Raw genomic sequence first — 16,707 nt, 5'->3', positions numbered from 1 at the left:
CCTGATGCAGAAATCATGTTCTCACCAGAAACTGATGTGCTTGTACTTGTAGTTGCCAACTATCACCTTTTCCTCAGAAAAACATCCATTTCAATGGTGTCTGGGATCATTGACATGTAGCCTATTGCTGCAGCACTTGGAGTTCAAAGAGCATAGGCACTGCCTGCATTGCATGCTTTCTCAGGAGCTGACACTATTGGGAAATTCAACCGAATCGGCAAAGCGACATGGCTCAAAGTCTTCATGAAAGCAGGTGATGATGTCATTGAAGCTTTTCAGCAGCTCATGGATGATGATGGTGTCAGTTAGCAACAGTTGGCTGGACTTGCATATTTTGTGTGTGAGGTATATTGCCCTCAGAGAATTCACATCGAGAGAATTCCAGACTTACGATGGTATCTCTTCTGCAAACACATGGTGGAAAGTGACAGACTGCCACCAACAATGGGAGCATTGAAGCAGAATATTTTTAGAGTTCATGTCCAGGCTAGAGTGTGGGGTCAAGCTAGTATTGCATATCAGACCTTCATAGATCCACTGAAGAATTTATTCTTCCAAGACGCCAATGGAATCTTATGCCCCATACTACAGATGATCTTCCTGCACCAAACGCCATAATTGAGATGGTTTCTTGTCACTGCAAGGGCGATTGCTCAACACACAGGTGTGGTTGCAGGTCACACAATCTTGCCTGCACAGACCTCTGTTCATGCAACACTGAATGCCAAAATGATGACGACTCCGTCAGTATTCCTGTGTGAAATGACAGTTCAGAAAATGGCAATTGAACTAAAACAGTTTGGTCCAGCGAATATGATTTCTATTGATTGATTCCAGTGTCACAGTTTGTATGTTCATTTGGTACATTTTGCAGAATATTCTTGTCAGATATCATAAAGTGAAGGAAGTTTTTATCTGAGAAGTTGACAATGCACCAGCCATAAAGCTACTTTAGTCGGTGCTCGATGCCTGCACTATACAAACATGTACTTCATGCCACACGTTCTGTCAACAGGCATACATGGTAATGACCTGTTGCCACAAAATAGCTGTAAGTGAAACAGAAATAACTACTGGTGGGCAAATATCATAGGTTGCAGCAAGCCAACACCAAAACTTTTTCAAATAGCTCCACCAACACTTTCCTTGACTTTGAAAATGTGGAGCCCCCGAGGCCACTCGGTTCACAATTCTTATGCTGCAAGTAAGTTGTCGACCAAAATAGATTTTGAATGGTGACCATCGTGGATAATAAGACAACCTGCATTTTGAATTCTTGCATAATTTCAATTTTATGTCAATACATGCATCAATTTCTTCAGCTTCAAATGTTACGTTCTTATCACTACGAATTGTGTTCCAATTTTAACACAATAATTGATACAATAACAAACAAAAAAGGTTTTTTATGTCAGCCATCTTGAATTCCAAGATAGCTGCCATCAAAATCCATTTCTACTTGCACCATCATTTTCCTCCACCCCAAAAATGTGGGTATAGCCATTGAAATCATTTTCGTATCATGCTTAGTTTTTGAGTTATTAATAAAAACAGCAACTAAATGGTGGCCATTTTGTAATCCATGATGGTGGCTGAAAAAGTATTCGATGCAAATGGAAACTATGGTTTATGTGTTTAGTGGACCAAGGGCTTTCCAAAAATTGGAATAGTTACAAATCTTCATCGATATTGAATGAAAGTTTGGCTCTTAACATCGTGAAACTGACTATACAACCCGATGTGAGTGCAGAATTAAACTTATAACGTCATCAGTCATGTGATCTGGTGCCCATATTGGATTGAAAATAAAAACGTTTAAGAAAATCTTCTTCTCCGGAACCGCAAAACAGATCGATGCGAAACCTTATACACATGATCGACTTGTCATAGGGAGTACAGTTTGAATTTTTTTCTTCATATTCACCGTCATTGATGTAATCTAGTCTGATTGTGCACAAAAGTGGTCTTTAAATATACTATACCAATATAATCAATCAATAATCAATAAAGCTATGGATAATGTCAATTTATGTGATGTAATCGGTGCATGGATGATACGGGTACGTGGGCTGTAGCAGTGGGCCATCATAGTTGCGTGTTCACTGTTCAGTTAACGATGGGTATTTTTGTTCAGAATGAGCATGCGAAGCGAGTTTTTTGGGAGTTCAAGTGTCCTGTTATGGCCCTTACCATGGACATTCAGTGAAGCACTATTCTGATTGTTTTATTGTCGGGGATGGGAATAGAACCTAGACGAGACAGCTGAAAGTCAGTGTGCGACCTCTGCAGCATCCTGTCATTAATTAATCTTGCTAGTGAGGACTGGTGGAGATTTTGTCCGAGTCTTTTGGCTTTGATGAAGGGTTAACACCCGAAACGTCAGCTTCTTCTCACTTTCAACGACGGTTATATCACTTCGATCAACGATCTGTTGATTCCATCCATGTTTAATGAACTCGGATTGGTGCCTCGCAGGTAGGGCATTGCATCACAACCGTGCGGTTCCTCAGCTGGACGTTACGTTGGGTGCCCCGTCTGGTAGCATTAGTTGGGGGGCTCGTGAAAGATCACTCAGTATCTTTCACTAAGAGTTGCTAAGTTTTCGCCAGCACCCTGAACAAATTCCTGCCTTCACCAACTCTAATCATGTCAGGCCTGGCCAACAAGTTCCTGAAAGACTTGTGCAAATCTTGCATGTTCTATGAGCCCTTGAGCCTTTCCTCGAGGACATGGTATAAGAAGAAATGGCTGGTCTAGAAGAAGAACAAGCCGGTAATTGATGAAACTGAAGACATAATTTCCAGAGTGCACACATCTGAACACGATGTTGTTCTCACCATTGATGATTGTCTGTCACAATATCTGTTTAATGTGGATATCATCTCATCTTTGCAGGATGTCATCTCAGTGTTATTCAAGAGGAGGACAGTGAAGAATTGAAAGAATGAGCGGACATGAAAGATGATGAGGATAATCAGCTGAAGGAAGATAAGGGCATTGAGACTGATGAAAATGAAAAGGAGGGTGATGAGGTGGTTAATGTTGTCAAGTGCCAGGTAAGCAAGACACAGGATTGCACATATATATATATATATATATATATATATATATATATATATATATATATATATATATATATATATATACACATACATACATATAGATGAAAGTGGATATTTTTGCGGCACATCAATATCCACGCATTTCACATGATAATGGAGAAGCATGAATTTTACAATGTGCAAATATATTTGTTTTTGGTTATTTTCTCGAGAGATTATCAGATGACAGTACCAGATGGTACAAATAATGCACGTGCTGGACGTTTAAATTTAACATTGTGCTGCATTGAGTTGCAAGCAACACACTTGGCCAGCACGTGTGGAGTAGGTTGACGCGTTTCGCAACTACAGTATGGTACTTCAGCGTCCACAAATCAACAAAAAAATTGCTTCATCATTTGAAGCAAATTTTAAAAGCAGATGAACTTCGATGTTTCTAGAAACCTACAAGCTTGGTTAAAGCAGTGCCACATTGATTCCGTACATTTCTTCATTCATTCCGTATGATTTATGCAGAGGATGTAAATCTTAATTTATTTTTTAATAAAGTGTGTTTTCTTGCCTGTTTCTCTTTAGTTCTGGTTACATTGCAAGTTATTTTCTCCCAATGTAAACATTCACTGTGGTTTAATTTGGTTAAGATCATTGAGGTTGTGTCTTCCGCCCTCTCCGCAAAATTTCAAATGTCACAAACACGTTTTCACTTTGCTCAGCGTGAAAATTTACACTTTTACAGTCTGGTATATGGAGCTTATCGTTATTATGTGTGCATGTAGGATGCACCAGATCATCTGCTTACAGTATGTAAGCATGCCACAAGAGTAATCCAGAAGTACTGTTGTGAAACTCCATGTTTTTGCTTTTGTTATCAGGTTTGGCACTGGGAGGTTTCCTCTAAACTTGGAAAAGGACGCTTTGGAATCATATTGGAAGCAAGGAACGTTTACTCTGACAAAAAGGTACAAGCATACATTTCCTGTTCTTTCCTTTCAGTTTTTTTGAGCAAGACCACAGCTCATGGAAGAGCATAAACACAGAACAAATCAGAACAGTTCAGAAAGAACACAATGGAAAGCAAGAAAACACAGACAGCATGGCAGAGGAATACAACAGAGGGAGACTTGGAAGAAGAACGATGGCAAAGGGAGTTGAAGATTCTCCTGCATCTCCATTTGTCTCCTTTATTTCGGTTTAGATGAAGGATGCGTATCTCGAGACGTACAGGCCCCACATTATTGCTGTAGAAGATTCCATGATATGAGTCAATCCAATGACAATGGAAAGTAATGTGTATTGTGTGATAAAGAGGGATGGCTGTGTGCTAGATAGCTCACTCAAAAATTGAAGGGTTAAACTCTTCTTCTCTTTCAGGTTGCAGTGAAGATTGCGCAGGAGTACACGACATTATTTGTAAGTTTGTCTGATTGTTAAGATGACGGTGTTTAGTCTGCTGAACTTATACAGTTTAGATATTTGTCTGTGATGGAGCATGCTGTCCCCCGAGGATGTTGGGTCTCTCTCGGTGTGAGTTACAATTTTGTGGTTGTCATTGTGGGTTGTTAACCTTTATACAGCTTATTGAATGAGTTTATTTCCTTAATCATTACTTTTCATTCTTCTTTTGCAGCTCTTTTATGAAGCTTTATTACTGAGTGAACTGGTCCATCCAAACATTCGTAAGTGTGGTTTTCATTGAAACTTGTTGCAGTTTTTACAAAAGAAGTTACAAATTGTACTTTTGTGGCATTCATTTCTCACTTATTACTGAACTATTCACTTTTTTTTTTTGAAGGACTGTCGGACCCCAATGTCTGTGGGTGGACCCTGCGTATTCACGGTTCATAAAATGTGTCATGGGCGTAGTCATCGTTTTTCATGGGATTTTTGATTTTCCCTTCTTAATCATGAACCACATGGAACCTGTCCCTCCTTTTTCCATTGAAACAATGCCCTGATATTCGCAGATTCGACATTCGTGGCATTTTTCAGGAACGTATCCCCCCACGAATGTCGGGGTCTTCCTATACAGTACATCAAAATCATTGTTGGAGTTTGCAAATACCTGATTGGATTGCTTCTTACTTCATTGAGACGCCACTCATACTTTTTATGATGCCACATGTGAACAAAACTGAAAAATATTTGATATAAAGAGACCATCCATCACAACATTTCATGTTTCAGAGAGACTCCAATGATGAGCCCTGGAGAATCAATTTACATTTTGAGATTAAAATGCAATTTAATTCACCTCATTATTGGTCTTTGAGGTTTGACAGGATGCTGCAGAGGTCGCACACTGACTTTCAGCTGTCTCGTCTAGGTTCTATTCCCATCCCCGACAATAAAACAATCAGAATAGTGCTTCATTGAATGTCCATGGTAAGGGCCATAACAGGACACTTGAACTCCCAAAAAACTCGCTTCGCATGCTCATTCTGAACAAAAATACCCATCGTTAACTGAACAGTGAACACGCAACTATGATGGCCCACTGCTGTTACAGCCCACGTACCCGTATCATCCATGCACCGATTACATCACATAAATTGACATTATCCATCGCTTTATTGATTATTGATTGATTATATTGGTATATTTAAAGACCACTTTTGTGCACAATCAGACTAGATTGCATCAATGACGGTGAATATGAAGAAAAAAATTCAAACTGTACTCCCTATGACAAGTCGATCATGTGTATAAGGTTTCGCATCGATCTGTTTAGCGGTTCCGGAGAAGAAGATTTTCTTAAACGTTTTTATTTTCAATCCAATATGGGCACCAGATCACATGACTGATGACGTTATAAGTTTAATTCTGCACTCACATCGGGTTGTATAGTCAGTTTCACGATGTTAAGAGCCAAACTTTCATTCAATATCGATGAAGATTTGTAACTATTCCAATTTTTGGAAAGCCCTTGGTCCACTAAACACATAAACCATAGTTTCCATTTGCATCGAATACTTTTTCAGCCACCATCATGGATTACAAAATGGCCACCATTTAGTTGCTGTTTTTATTAATAACTCAAAAACTAAGCAAGATACGAAAATGATTTCAATGGCTATACCCACATTTTTGGGGTGGAGGAAAATGATGGTGCAAGTAGAAATGGATTTTGATGGCAGCTATCTTGGAATTCAAGATGGCTGACATAAAAAACCTTTTTTGTTTGTTATTGTATCAATTATTGTGTTAAAATTGGAACACAATTCGTAGTGATAAGAACGTAACATTTGAAGCTGAAGAAATTGATGCATGTATTGACATAAAATTGAAATTATGCAAGAATTCAAAATGCAGGTTGTCTTATTATCCACGATGGTCACCATTCAAAATCTATTTTGGTCGACAACTTACTTGCAGCATAAGAATTGTGAACCGAGTGGCCTCGGGGGCTCCACATTTTCAAAGTCAAGGAAAGTGTTGGTGGAGCTATTTGAAAAAGTTTTGGTGTTGGCTTGCTGCAACCTACGATATTTGCCCACCAGTAGTTATTTCTGTTTCACTTACAGCTATTTTGTGGCAACAGGTCATTACCATGTATGCCTGTTGACAGAACGTGTGGCATGAAGTACATGTTTGTATAGTGCAGGCATCGAGCACCGACTAAAGTAGCTTTATGGCTGGTGCATTGTCAACTTCTCAGATAAAAACTTCCTTCACTTTATGATATCTGACAAGAATATTCTGCAAAATGTACCAAATGAACATACAAACTGTGACACTGGAATCAATCAATAGAAATCATATTCGCTGGACCAAACTGTTTTAGTTCAATTGCCATTTTCTGAACTGTCATTTCACACAGGAATACTGACGGAGTCGTCATCATTTTGGCATTCAGTGTTGCATGAACAGAGGTCTGTGCAGGCAAGATTGTGTGACCTGCAACCACACCTGTGTGTTGAGCAATCGCCCTTGCAGTGACAAGAAACCATCTCAATTATGGCGTTTGGTGCAGGAAGATCATCTGTAGTATGGGGCATAAGATTCCATTGGCGTCTTGGAAGAATAAATTCATCAGTGGATCTATGAAGGTCTGATATGCAATACTAGCTTGACCCCACACTCTAGCCTGGACATGAACTCTAAAAATATTCTGCTTCAATGCTCCCATTGTTGGTGGCAGTCTGTCACTTTCCACCATGTGTTTGCAGAAGAGATACCATCGTAAGTCTGGAATTCTCTCGATGTGAATTCTCTGAGGGCAATATACCTCACACACAAAATATGCAAGTCCAGCCAACTGTTGCTAACTGACACCATCATCATCCATGAGCTGCTGAAAAGCTTCAATGACATCATCACCTGCTTTCATGAAGACTTTGAGCCATGTCGCTTTGCCGATTCGGTTGAATTTCCCAATAGTGTCAGCTCCTGAGAAAGCATGCAATGCAGGCAGTGCCTATGCTCTTTGAACTCCAAGTGCTGCAGCAATAGGCTACATGTCAATGATCCCAGACACCATTGAAATGGATGTTTTTCTGAGGAAAAGGTGATAGTTGGCAACTACAAGTACAAGCACATCAGTTTCTGGTGAGAACATGATTTCTGCATCAGGTGGATTTCTGTGGGATGCCAACACTGCATGATGGATCGGAAGGTGTCAGCCTCTTTGTGGTTGTTGTTCTCAAATGCTATATTGCTGTTGCTTCTTGTGCACCCAGATGCAGACACAACAATAAGTTTTGGTGAGTCCTTGTTGTACATCATCACTTTCATTGCAAGGTAATCTGTTAGATCAGACTTTGTCTTGTTGTGCGAGAGGAATTTCTTCATGGTGACATGTCTTATCCGTGTATCATCATGGATCTTGTACTGGACAGGAGCCTTTCCCTGTCGTCAGGATTCTCTTGTGGCATACTTCAGAGATGAATCCATATATGTGTCAAACACTCCAATGATCTCATCATACCCTCTTGTTGTTGACATCAGCATTTCATTGAAGCTGTTTCCAAGGTCAGCAACAGTTTCTAATGTGGCTGTTTTTTTATTTTCTGCACAAGAACCATGCCATCCACCAAGGCAATCTTTCTGTGTACACCATTGGTCTCTGCTGGTGAAGTGTCCATTGTGTCATCATTCAGTTGACTCTGTTGCATTTGATCTGTTTCCTCAGGTTTGAGTGTCTCAAGAAGGTGAATCAACTTAGACTTGTCAGTGCATCTAAGCATTTTACCATCAGGTGAAAACGGTGCTCTTGGTGCAAGGGTGAATTCATGGTTTCCAATGGCATGTTTTAGATCTATGTCTCTGCTGGATTTTGCAAGCATCATAAGTCTTGCATACAGATTTTTTGTCTCCTTCAGATATACTGTCTTGTCATGCAAGTTACTGGACATTGTTTTGTTCCCAGAGAGAAACATTCTGTTCCCTACTTTTGTGACCTTAGCCCAAAGGCTTGTATCACCATTTATCGTGTCTTCCACAAATTCTTCACACAACTTTTGACCACTGTCATTTGCATTTATTATCTGCTCCACATACTCATCAGGAACATAAGCCAGGGTAATCATGTTGTACAGCTTGTCCCCTTCAACTGCAAAAGGGTTCCCATGTACAAGAATTGCATTCTTTATTTTGTCCGCAGCTGTGTGCACCTGTTTCACATCACTTGGACTAAGGTCATGGTGCTCAGTCAATTGGCTGTTCGCCTCAATGAAGAACAGTCTTGAATTCTGCTGACATGCATGATAGTTCTGGAGTGGCAAAGAAAAACCTCTGTCTGGCATTGACATTGTTTGATAATCCAACCAATCCTGATCTGGCTTTCATTTGCCTATTCAAATGTTCAATGGCATGATCCGTGCCAATGGAACTGAAAGGTACATCATTCTTGCGAACTGACAAGCAGCCACCCTCCAATTCCTTCCATGTCCCTGGATGCTTCTCCTTGATATCCTTCATGTCTGCAAGATAGCATGTCAAAAGTCTTTTGTATTTTATGTGGTCGATGGAAAAGAAAATCTTGTTTCGCAGCTCTCCTCCTGCTTGGTGGAGTTCCATATCTGCATTGCATGATACCGCGACAAAAAACAGGACTATCTCGACATGTTGCAAATAGTTCAGGGTTTCCCTAAACACTGCATCTTTGGATCGCTTTTCCTTCCACAGGTTAAATGCAGTGACAATGTCTGATGTCATAGCCTTTTCCAGACAGGTTTTTGCCTCTCTGACTGATTCCACCTTTTCCTTCTTATCCTCCTTACCACAGGCATCAGCTGCAGCATTTGCTGTCTCCAAGCAACAATCACGTAAATGAGGATATTGTTTGAAGAATTCATCCAGAGCGAGATCGTACAAGGCCATGTATGAATAGATGTGAGCTCGAAGTGCACATTTGTAGTGTGTGCACTTCAATATCTGTCTTGTTGTGGCGGAGCCATCCAGGTCAGCTTCAGCCCAAGCATCATCAATGCCAGAGTTCTCCATGGATATGCCAATAGCCCTCAATGCAGCCTTCACAACATGCAGTTGCCCTAGCCTTGGAACAACTTTATCCTTCAGATCAGGTCTGGCATCTCACAGCTGCACCACTTTTTCATCCAATGCAAGATCAAAAGTTATTATTGTGGGATGAGAATCTCCAACTGCCATGTGTCTTAACTGATTGACCTGCACAATTACAGTCAGCAGTGTTGACTAGTCATGGGCTTCTTCAGGAAGCAGAGGCAATGCACCAACATGTATTTGAGGTTGGCTTCAAGAAATCAATGAGTTGAATCCTGTCCAGCCAGGTATCTTACTTGCTCCATCTCTTGCCTTTGCAAGAAAGGATACAAATACCCATCCAAGGTGTGTCAATTCGTATTTTTCTGGGATGCCAGTCTTGCTTACAGTGACGTCAGTGTCCCTCTTGACTGTCTGTGGCTTGGGCTTACTATACTCTAACAGTGGAACATGATATGGTGATAGTCAGGCTCTTCGATTCTACAATGTCAAGTGGTGGAGCTAAAGGTTGTCCATCTGCAGTCACTCTTTGGTACATGGCAATGATGGTGCCATGTGTTGCACCCTTACCATCTGAGGTATCTTCATCAAAGTCTGCATTATCTGCAGCAAAGAACGGAAAAGCTCCCGTCTTTATAAATTGTGCGACATATAATGCTTAAGTTAGCTTGCTGTTTTCCACAACTGCATTAGAAATGGCAGTCTAATTGAAGAACATGATTGCATTGGATACAAAAGCCTTGAGCACTGAGTAATTAAATCAGTGATTTGTTTTGTGTGTCATGATGTGCAGTAAGTGCCAGCCCTTTAACCTGAGCATTTTCTCTGTAGTATGGAGCCCAAAATGCCGTGGAAGAATCCTTTGGCTTGTTTTGCACCTGTTGTGTTTATTTGTACCCATACATCATGTTTTGGCACACTGTAAGCGCGGATAGATCAACGAAGCGGGATCTCTTTTCCGTCTGTAGCTTGGAAACTGGTCCAACCATTACCCAGCGAATCAATGAATACAGTTCAGCAGGGACATCACTGTCAAAGCTGGTGACTTGCATATTACCTAAAGAGCCACCAGTGATGTTTTTGTTGCAAAACCAGTGATAGCCTTTCATATCACAACTGCTGCCTTGTATATGAGATTCATATTACTCATTTCCTCCTCCTCTCTTTCAAGTGCTGATTGCACTCGTGTTTCATTACAAGCCTCTGGGGAGTAGAGTACAGATGATTTTCTCCTGTTTTTTTTTAAAGAACTGAAGCTACAGTCGGCAACTCAGACAGGATTTTCTCTATCAACCACTATCGACGATATGTTGGTGATAGTCATGGTTTTTTAAGGCATCGGGACCACCCAGCATATTTGTGTCGGTAGTTTCAATACCCTCCATCGAGAGGTATTCCTTGTGTCTCGTTTGAATGCCAATGACATGGCTCAACTCAATCAAGCATGCCCATTGCAAAAGGCGATCTTTTTCTGTGTCTCTCAACTGTGAGTTCACCCCGTAAAACATGGAAAACATGTTTAGTCCAGCAGGGTTTATGATACTTGATGTACATTGCATGGGCATCATTGGGCGAGATACAACAGTTTATTCTAGTTCTGAGAAGTTGGTCATTGGACTTTTCTATATCATCCTGAAGTCTTTCCAGCATTGTCAGTGCTGGCAGAAAACAGCTGCTGCTCATTATCCATCTGACAGAAAAGCAGAGATTCTTGTCTGACGGAAGCGTGGCTGAACAAGAGTTCCTTTTGCTGCATCATGACTCTTGCACAGGATGCAAAGTTGCCAGTCATTGGGTGTGGATTCCTTCCTAAGAATTGGCCGGTCAGTCATTATGGGCTACAACCTGAAAATACAGTAAACAAATTTCTGATAAAATTAATGTAATGTTCACATTCTTTTGATCTATTGAAAATTGTTCTTGTCACACCATCATTTTCTTAACCCCTCTAAGTAGCTAACACTGGTTGAAAAATCACCATATCAACAGCGTATTGCCAAGCTGGAGGTGAAAATTATGGTCATGAGATTGCTTTTTCAGTGGTGGCCATCTTGGAATCCAACATGGCGGCTTATCAAAGATGGCTGCCATCACAGCCAATTTTTGCTTGCACCAACATTTTCCTCGACCCCAAAAATGTGGATATATCCATTGAAATCAACACAATATCTTGCTTACTTTTCAAGATATTAACTGAAATCGGTATGAAACGGTGGCAATTTTGAAATCCAAGATGGTGGCCGAAAAATGGATTGTTTCAAATGGAAACATTGGTTTTGGTGTTGTCAGGTCAAATCCCCCCCAAAAAAAAAAAAAGACTCAACATGGCCAAATATTACAGATCGGATGCTTCTTTGCGATGGTTATACCTGCCAATGTACATACTGTACGTGCTCAGTCGATTTTCATTCTTTCCAACTTATTACAATGATTCTTCTTGGCAATAACATGTAAGAAGGTGCGGTTTCCTTTTCTTAATCCATACTGTTCTGCACTGCGATATCATCATCTTCTATTTCATTTGCTCGTGGGTCACATTTGGAAGAATCTTCATTGCCTGGCTTATTTAACTCATGGTTCTGAACTTGCTCCAATCTGACAGTAATTAAATCTTACATCAAATGCATGGACTTGGGAGAATCTATAACTAATCACAATAGTTGCCTCACAAATGAAAAACTTGTCTTTATAACAACAATAACAGGTCTGTGTCGAGAAAAAAACAAGAACAGTGAAATTTTCTTCACCAAATATTGAGAGTGGTATGCGAATTGCCGTGGGAGGTAAGGAGAAGTGGCATTTCAGACACTTCTTAAAATCAAAAGGGCCAATGCCTGAAACATCCATTCAGCATATTTCCCACAATGGTTAGCAGAGCAAAGGACCAAAATGACAAATAACTCCAGGGACCTCAATCAATGATGAGGATGGTGAGACAAGCTTGTTGTCATGTTCTGTTCGTATGTAAGTTACATGTGTCACTTTGAATGTGCTGTGAGTTTGAAAGTCTGTTTGTGTTGGTGTGTTTTGTGTTACGTGAAAAGCAGAAATGATTCCAAATATTTCTCAGCATTTGGTTGAAAAAAATTGGTTGCCTCACCAACCCAAACCTGAAGAGGAAAGGCATTCAGAAAGAACAGCACTCAGTGGAGCGCATACCTCCGCCAGAATGAACAGTTTACATTTTGTATCCCACCGACAGGTCGGATCTGGATCCAAACCTGAACCAAAGTTTAATCGGCTTATTCTTGTCACCGACCAACTCATCCACCAAGTTTTGTCATAACTCGTCCACAACTTTTTGAGATATCGTGCTGTACATCGTTGTTGGCCCAATCTCTCAATGGTGAAGAATCACTTTTAAAAATTCTAATACCCGGATCTGGATCTTCACCAAAATCTAATCAATTCGTTCTTGTGAGACACTTAACCTGTCCACCAAATTCCGGCCGAATCCGTCCACAACTTTTTGAGATATCCTGCTCACAGACAGACAGACAAACAAACAGATACGAGTGGAGACATAACCTCCAGCCACAACTTTTAGTGGAGAAGGTAAAAAGTTGCTTTGCCAAAACTACAGAAAAAGTTCAAAAGGCAAAGATTGGCATTGACTTCTGATGGTACGTCAAAGACACATATGTTTCGACCAAGAGAAAATAAGTTATTGCTGTCATCCCAAGCGAGTCACGATTCATGTACAAACCTGCAAAATTGAAAGTGCAAAATATGCACCTGCAAGCTGTTGAAAGATGGTATTAAACTTGAGATAAACTATTAAAGCTGCGATTGTGAAGGAATGAGGTGAAAAGCAGTTAAAACGTCGCCATGGTGTTGCTCGAGGAACAAAACAAAATGATCGGAGCATGCACGAGAAAGGTTGCTGCGGTGAGAGCAAAGTCATCTGGGTCACCGTGAACAGGAAGCCACGAACCGAGCAGACTCCACCGGCAAGTTAAAAATATATTTTTTAAAACACCAACAACCTTTTACAGGTCCTTAAATATCCCAACACATGTAAAATATGCGTAACCGAGACACGGCATTCATTTAGTGAAAAGCATTTAATCCTCAACTCTCTCACACCTCACCTGTTGGTAGCTCTTCCAGAAAAGATGCTTTTCCCACTTGAGGATTTGAATTCCTGAAGAAAATAATGAAAAAACAGATTTTGCAAAACTGCACTTACAAAAATATTACGAATAAAATGCGAGTGAGAGTACGGATTGGGTAAGTTACTAGTGAGAGTACGGATTGTGTAAGGTACTAGTGAGAGTACGGATTGTGTAAGGTACTAGTGAGAGTACGAGTGAGAGTACGGATTGTGTAAAGTACTAGTGAGAGTACGAGTGAGAGTACGGATTGTGTAAGGTACTAGTGAGAGTGTGGATTGTGTAAGGTACGAGTAAGAGTATGGATTGTGTAAGGTACTAGTGAGAGTATGGATTGTGTAAGGTACTAGTGAGAGTGTGGATTGTGTAAGGTACGAGTAAGAGTATGCATTGTGTAAGGTACTAGTGAGGGTATGGAGTGTGTAAGGTACTCGTGAGAGTATGGATTGTGTAAGGTAGTAGTGAGAGTATGGAGTGTGTAAGGCAATGAGAGTATGGATTGTGTAAGGTACTAGTGAGAGTACGGATTGTGTAAGGTACTCATGAGAGTATGGATTGTGTAAGGTACTCGTGAGAGTGTGGATTGTGTAACATACTAGTAAGAGTATGGATTGTGTAAGGTACTAGTGAGAGTACGGATTGTGTCAGGTACTAGTGAGAGCATGGATTGTGTAAGGTACTCGTAAGAGTTTGGATTGTGCAAGGTACAAGTGAGGGTATGGAGTGTGTAAGGTACTAGTGAGAGTATGGATTGTGTAAGGCAGTGAGAGTATGGATTGTGGAAGGTGTAGTGTCGTGGTAGAGATGCTTAGCAGGCAGACACGAGCGGGGGAACAGTCGAGCCCGGCTGTGGTGTACAAGCGCGAGCGCGGGCGTACTTTGCCCGCGGCTCTCCTTTATTACGTACTCAACACACTCACGAGCCGTGGCACTACGGCACCACTACAACGCCTCAGGCGGCGCGCACTCCTTATATCCCTGGCAGACCCGATTCTCACGACGACCACTCCCCCCATCATCATGCCCTGCCCCGCAGGCCCGCAGGCTATACCACACTCCTCCCTCCTAAAACCATGATTATTAAATGATCAGCATGATAATAAGCATAAGTAGCACGAAATACCACGGTATCAAAGCAGACAAGGTGCAAAAAAAAAAACAAAAAAAAAAACAGCAAAGTATAAAAGCACATCACATCATATAACGTGTGGATGCGAGCGAGAGAAGCAGCAACGGCCAGGTTCCGAAGACTGAGCTGCACAAAGCACCTACCAAACTCTGACCGTGTTACCGATATGAAGCAGCAAGGCGAGAAGCACAGCAGCACTACGCAGCAAAAACGCCCCCAGGCGGCTCACGCTTACATGGCCCTTGGCGAGGTCGCGGCGACCTCCCGAGCAAACCTCCCCCGGCACCATCAAACGCCTCCGGCCCACCAGGCGGCACATCTCCCCCAGCCAGACCCGAAGCGGATAAACATTCCGAGGCCGGAAGCCCGCTGTCTGGAAGCCGTGGTGCCAGCGCCAGACTCGATTGACCTTGGATGGGGGCGCTGAACAGCGCCGCTGGCTGGATGCAACCAATGCCCCCCAACAAACCACGCACCACAATCAGTTGAGATGCCAACGCCCGCCTAAACGGCCTTGAGCGAACACAGAGAGCTGCGCCCCCGGCGCCAGGCACGTCTGACCTTGCCGAAACCAGAGGTGGGGGTAACACTGGCCAGCGCACTAGCCCTGGCTCCGAGTGGATCTCCGAGACCCACACGGCAGTTAGACGGTAGCAACTCCATTCAAACCACACTTCAACCATCGGCTCGTCATAAATCAATAGGAACATCATTGGAACCATTGCAAACTCATTTTTCCGTACAGCGCGTTCTTTCGGCAAAATCCCTGCACATGACAAAGCAACTACCCGTGGCCTGGGGCAACTGGAGGCCAATGAAACCTCTTTATTTGCCACCACCGCTCCCAAAGCCTTCACATCACATTGACCATACTGCAAAACCCATCGATTGATCTCCGCCAAACCCACTCTCACATAGGAACTGTTGGCATTTATTTCAACAACGTTAAACCGCATCACTAGAGCAATGAAAAACAAATATGCAATGAACAGCAACCCATAACCCACATCACGAGTCCGTCTCTTGGTTGTCGACTCAATGTCGCGACCCGTGACTTCCTTGAACGCGACGGCCCCGCCGCAACTCGCCGTCGAAGCTGCCCGAACAACACAGGCGCGCATTGCCTCATGAACGCCGCCGAAGCGCGAGAACTCATCGCGAGAGCTGGCACGGCTCCCGCTGCTCCCGAACCGCACATCACCGTTGCAGGCAGCAACGAACGGCCGCTCCCGTTGCATCGATGCGGCTCCCGCCGCCAGAACCTCGCCCTCGGGGCTCGACGAAAGCACCGAAGAGAGCACCGGCACACCTGGAGGTACGAACTGGAGATCCAGCCCGAGGTGCGCCAGCCAGTCCCGACCCAAAAGGGCGGGCCCCTCCCCTCGCACCACGAACACCGAGAGTAGGGCGCGTCGACCTCGGTAGCGCACCGAGACGTCGGCCATCGCAAGCGGTGCAATCGCTTCACCGGTGTACGTGTACAGCGACAAGGTCGTCTCGACTAGGCGAACACCGCGAAGACCACGAGCCGCCTGCTCGCCCATGACCGACACTGCAGCCCCGGTGTTCACGCAAAACACGGTCGGCTCGCCATTCACTTCGACCTCCACCGTGAACGGTGTCGTCACCTCCGGACCAACGGAAAACAGACTCAACCGTGGTTGCATCTCCTGCTCCGGCCCGCCGGCATCGCCATGCCCCGGCTGCAGGCCGATCTCCAGGTCACTGGGGTCCTCCCGCACCTCGCCATCCAAGACCCCAACGGAGGCCCCCGCCATCCGACACACACGCTTCAAATGTCCCACCTTGTGACAATGCAAACAAACGGTGTTCTTATACGGGCACATTCGTCGCAGGTGCGGACCACCACACCCCCAGCACCCCTGGAAATCCACCTCACTCCCGGTGCGACCGTGCGGCGGTGCGCGCCCTCGTCCCGCACCGC

General features: G+C 43.0%; 1 protein-coding gene across 1 annotated transcript in view; it reads right to left on the bottom strand.

The window, feature by feature from the left end:
* Positions 1 to 4,000: 4,000 nt before the first annotated feature.
* The window catches only part of LOC147009261 (uncharacterized), a 73,879-nt gene continuing 61,172 nt past the window's right edge, over positions 4,001 to 16,707 (bottom strand). Inside the window, exons 5-6 of the mRNA XM_085861161.1 lie at positions 13,613 to 13,665; positions 4,001 to 4,300 (exon numbers count right to left, since the gene is read on the bottom strand). Coding sequence (XP_085717287.1) covers positions 4,295 to 4,300; positions 13,613 to 13,665 — 59 coding nt within the window. The 3' untranslated portion in view covers positions 4,001 to 4,294. The remainder of the gene's footprint in view (positions 4,301 to 13,612; positions 13,666 to 16,707) is intronic.

The sequence above is a fragment of the Eptatretus burgeri genome, chromosome 17 (assembly GCF_056783735.1).
Source record: "Eptatretus burgeri isolate ZD-2024b chromosome 17, Ebu_testis_v1, whole genome shotgun sequence".
Lineage (NCBI taxonomy): Eukaryota > Metazoa > Chordata > Myxini > Myxiniformes > Myxinidae > Eptatretus > Eptatretus burgeri.
Note: the sequence above shows the minus strand (reverse complement) of the source record. Positions and strands in the feature narration are given on the sequence as shown.